At 41.4% G+C, this 5,000-nt stretch overlaps 1 protein-coding gene across 1 annotated transcript in view; it reads left to right on the top strand.

Moving 5' to 3' along the window:
• The window catches only part of LOC129820887 (neuropilin-2-like), a 274,672-nt gene that overhangs the window by 39,109 nt on the left and 230,563 nt on the right, over window positions 1–5,000 (top strand). The window contains exon 2 of the mRNA XM_055877963.1: window positions 2,544–2,724. Within this exon, the coding sequence (XP_055733938.1) occupies window positions 2,544–2,724 (181 nt within the window). The remainder of the gene's footprint in view (window positions 1–2,543; window positions 2,725–5,000) is intronic.

Genomic DNA, 5,000 nt, shown 5'->3' with positions numbered 1-5,000 from the left:
ATCAGTCTGCTGTAACTACGGTGATATCAGTCTGCTGTAACTACGGTGATATCAGTCTGCTGTTACTACGGTGATATCAGTCTGCTGTAACTACGGTGATATCAGTTGGCCGGTGTTTATTGATTGTTTACATTTGGTACGAATACAACGAGAATAATATAATGTACAGGAGAATATAGTATGTATGATGGTGTGGTGAGCTACACAGCCTCTATATCTACAGAATATACCTCTATATCTACAGAATATACCTCTATATATACCTCTATATCTACAGAATATACCTCTATATCTACAGAATATACCTCTATATCTACAGAATATACCTCTATATCTACCTCTATATCTACAGAATATACCTCTATATCTACAGAATATACCTCTATATCTACAGAATATACCTCTATATCTACAGAATATACCTCTATATCTACAGAATATACCTCTATATATAGATACACTTCTATATATTTATATACCTCTATATCTGTATATATATATATCTACAGAATATACCTCTATATCTACAGGATATACCTCTATATCTACAGAATATACCTCTATATATAGATGCACTTCTATATATTTATATACCTCTATATCTGTATATATATATATACACTTCTGTATATTTATATACCTCTATATCTATATATATATACTTCTATATATTTGTATACCTCTATATCTATATATACACTTCTATATATTTATATACCTCTATATATGTATACTTTTATATATTTGTATACCTCTATATCTATATATACACTTCTATATATTTATATACCTCTATATCTATATATATATACTTCTATATATTTGTATACCTCTATATCTATATATACACTTCTATACATACATATACCGCTATATCTATATACACTGCTCAAAAAAATAAAGGGAACACTTAAACAACACAATGTAACTCCAAGTCAATCACACTTCTGTGAAATCAAACTGTCCACTTAGGAAGCAACACTGATTGACAATAAATTTCACATGCTGTTGTGCAAATGGAATAGACAAAAGGTGGAAATTATAGGCAATTAGCAAGACACCCCCAAAAAAGGAATGGTTCTGCAGGTGGTGACCACAGACCACTTCTCAGTTCCTATGCTTCCTGGCTGATGTTTTGGTCACTTTTGAATGCTGGCGGTGCTCTCACTCTAGTGGTAGCATGAGACGGAGTCTATAACCCACACAAGTGGCTCAGGTAGTGCAGCTCATCCAGGATGGCACATCAATGCGAACTGTGGCAAAAAGGTTTGCTGTGTCTGTCAGCGTAGTGTCCAGAGCATGCAGGCGCTACCAGGAGACAGGCCAGTACATCAGGAGACGTGGAGGAGGCCGTAGGAGGGCAACAACCCAGCAGCAGGACCACTACCTCCGCCTTTGTGCAAGGAGGTGCACTGCCAGAGCCCTGCAAAATAACCTCCAGCAGGCCACAAATGTGCATGTGTCTGCTCAAACGGTCAGAAACAGACTCCATGAGGGTGGTATGAGGGCCCGACGTCCACAGGTGGGGGTTGTGCTTACAGCCCAACACCGTGCAGGACGTTTGGCATTTGCCAGAGAACACCAAGATTGGCAAATTCGCCACTGGCGCCCTGTGTTCTTCACAGATGAAAGCAGGTTCACACTGAGCACATGAGCACATGTGACAGACGTGACAGAGTCTGGAGACGCCGTGGAGAACGTTCTGCTGCCTGTCTCTAGGAGACAGAATGCGTCTCCTTCCTGAGCGGTATGACGGCTGCGTGGTCCCATGGTGTTTATACTTGCGTACTATTGCTTGTACAGATAAACGTGTTACCGCCAGGCGTTTGGAAATCTACAATTAGGTCTTGGCTGATTTCTTTTAATCTTCTCATGATGTCAAGCAAAGAGGCACTGAGTTTGAAGGTAGGCCTTGAAATACATCCACAGGTACACCTCCAATTGACTCAAATTATGTCAATTAGCCTATCAGAAGCTTCTAAAGCCATGACATCATTTTCTGCAATTTTCCAATCTGTTTAAAGGCACAGTCAACTTAGTGTGTGTAAACTTCTGACCCACTGGAATTGTGATACAGTGAAATATAAGTGAAATAATCTGTCTGTAAACAATTGTTGGAATAATAACTTGTGTCATGCACAAAGTAGATGTCCTAACCGACTTGTCAAAACTATAGTTTGTTAACAAGAAATTTGTGGAGTGGTTGAAAAACGAGTTTTAATGACTCCAACCTAAGTGTACGTAAACTTCCGACTTCAACATTTATATACCTAAAGTACCAGTCACTATTCACTATTATTATCATTATCACTCATATGTGTTATTTCATAGTTTTTATGTCTTCACTATTATTCCACAATGTAGAAAATTGTCAAAATAAAGAAAAACCCTGTAATGAGTCCAAACTTTTGACTGGTACTGTATTATAGCACCTTACCATTTCCAATACTTTTGTCATACTGTCGTTACATAAATAAATCATAAAATAAAAACACGTTCTAATTCACGTCCTAACTGATGCTTCTGTGTCCTCTGTCCCGAAGGCAGCAAATCGTGTGGTGGACAAGTTGATGCCAGTGACGCCGGGTACATCACCACCCCGGGGTACCCTCTGGAGTATCCCCCACATCAGAACTGTCGTTGGGTCGTCACTGCCCCAGAACCTTCCCAACGTGTCGTCCTCAACTTCAACCCACACTTTGAACTGGAGAAGCTAGACTGCAGGTGAGAGGGGGGGGGGGGGGGGGGGGATTCACAGGACATTTTACAAATTAGTAATTTCGTATTGTTCCCTATCCAAATGAAAGATACTGAGGTACACCCTAGCCACATATCCTACTATATTGATTATTCCCTGGTCTTCTCTGAATAGCCACTTCCAATCAGTCCCACAGTGAGGACAGTGCTGTGTGTATTTCCCACCACCACAGTGAGCGGTCTGCTTGTGACTGTCTATTTCCTGACAAAATATCCTCACCATTTCCAGTTTCCCCTGCTGTTTCTGGCTCAGTGTCGCTCATAACATCATCTATTGGAGTTATCTCTCTGTAATCTCCCACACCATAAACCCCATCGCTCCCTAATCAAATTACAAATCATCAATGACAACATCTATTGGAGTTATCTCTCTGTAATCTCCCACACCATAATCCCCATCGCTCCCTAATCAAATTACAAATCATCAACGACATCATCTATTGGAGTTATCTCTCTGTAATCTCCCAGACCATAATCCCCATCGCCCCCTAATCAAAATACAGATCATCAACATCTATTGGAGTTATCTCTCTGTAATCTCCCACACCATAATCCCCATCGCTCCCTAATTATCCTACACAGAATTCTAGAATCTTCCAAAACCAGCGGAGTGTTGGGGAGTATTCTATATTCCGTATGCCTGACCACAAGCTCTGGTTGTTCTACCCCCTGGTGGTAAGTCAGAGAAGTGCAAGCCAGATTCCAGAATACAGTCCATTATTTTAGGAAGGGATTGAACAATGTCCCAACTCTCCCTAGTTCACATAGAATAGCATTGTATCACAAAGGCACCGGGACAAAATTGTACAGGTATCTTGTTCTATATCTACCTTTCTGTGCATTCCTAACACTGTTGGTCGAGGCTTCCTCCATCGTATGTACACAGTCTGAAGACATGGGTCTAACAAAGCGATAGAAGATAAGACACTCTTAGTAAAGCTTACCCATGCATTCAGACAGTGTCCCGAACCCTGTTCCCTATATAGTGCACTACTACAACTATGTAGGAAATAGAGTCTCTCTCACAGCCTCTCTCTGTCATTGGCCCTGGACTGTTGGGCCATTTATTAACATTTTATCTCCATCAATAATACAAGGATATGTTTTCTAAAGAGAGATCTATGGGATACGTCCTGATAGTCTTTTGTCGGAATCGGAACATGAATCTTTTAGCAGCTGTTGTTGAAAGGCGTACTTTACCACTCTGGTTCCTTGTCAGAGGCATGAAAGAAAGACGTTCTATTTCTCTCTCTGTCTCTCTCTCTCTCTGTCTCTCTCTGTCTCTCTGTCTGTCTCTCTCTCTCTCTCTCTCTCTCTCTCTCTCTCTGTCTCTCTCTGTCTCTCTGTCTGTCTCTCTCTCTCTCTCTCTCTCTCTCTCTCTCTCTCTCTCTCTCTCTCTCTCTCTCTCTCTCTCTCTCTATCTCTCTCTCTCTCTCTCTCTCTCTCTCCTGTTCTCCAATGTGGCTGTTGTGCATTATTAAGGCTAGATGTTGCATTTTGTTGTCTGGTCTGTGTCTCTCTCTCTCTCACTCTCTTCCCTACTCACCTCAATCTCACGCGTGGACCGAACGAAGCCAACACACTCCGTCCCTCACAATGTTGGGCGAGCTAGAGCCGACCTCTTGATCACACGACATCACACATCCTTTTAAAAGCTAGCTGAAACATCCCAGGAGGAACAGAGCAGGTTTTTAGCGGGTCCATTTAGAAATCACAAGTACCAAACACCTACAGCCTTATTTATGAATCCAGCCGGAAGGCCAGCTTGTTTAGAGCGGACGTGTGTTGTAATTGAATGGTTATCAGCCTTGACCGAGTCAGGACAGGATTATCACGTTAAAAAACATACACTTCAACATATCAAAATGTTTACTGGTGTTTCACACTCATTACGGGTCACTACCTTTCATTCTTTATAGGTGTTTTCGACTTGACGATGGATTTAATGTTAGTAGTCATGACTGTAAGCTGTAAGGGCAGGTTGGGCTTTTTGGAACGGAATGTAACGATTATTTTATTCAGCCTTCAGTGACTCAAGAGTCAGGAGTGAGGAGTTAGGAGTTAGGAGTTAGGACAGGAGTTAGGAGTTAGGAGTTAGGAGTTAGGACAAGAGTTAGGAGTTAGGACAAGAGTTGGGAGTTTGGACAAGAGTTAGGAGTCAGGAGTTAGGAGTTAGGACAAGAGTTAGGAGTTAGGAGTCTGGAGTCAGGATAGGAGTGAGGAGTTAGGAGTTAGGACAAGAG

The sequence above is a fragment of the Salvelinus fontinalis genome, chromosome 23, assembly GCF_029448725.1.
Source record: "Salvelinus fontinalis isolate EN_2023a chromosome 23, ASM2944872v1, whole genome shotgun sequence".
NCBI classification, from domain to species: domain Eukaryota; kingdom Metazoa; phylum Chordata; class Actinopteri; order Salmoniformes; family Salmonidae; genus Salvelinus; species Salvelinus fontinalis.
This window is presented reverse-complemented; position numbering and strand designations above follow the sequence as displayed.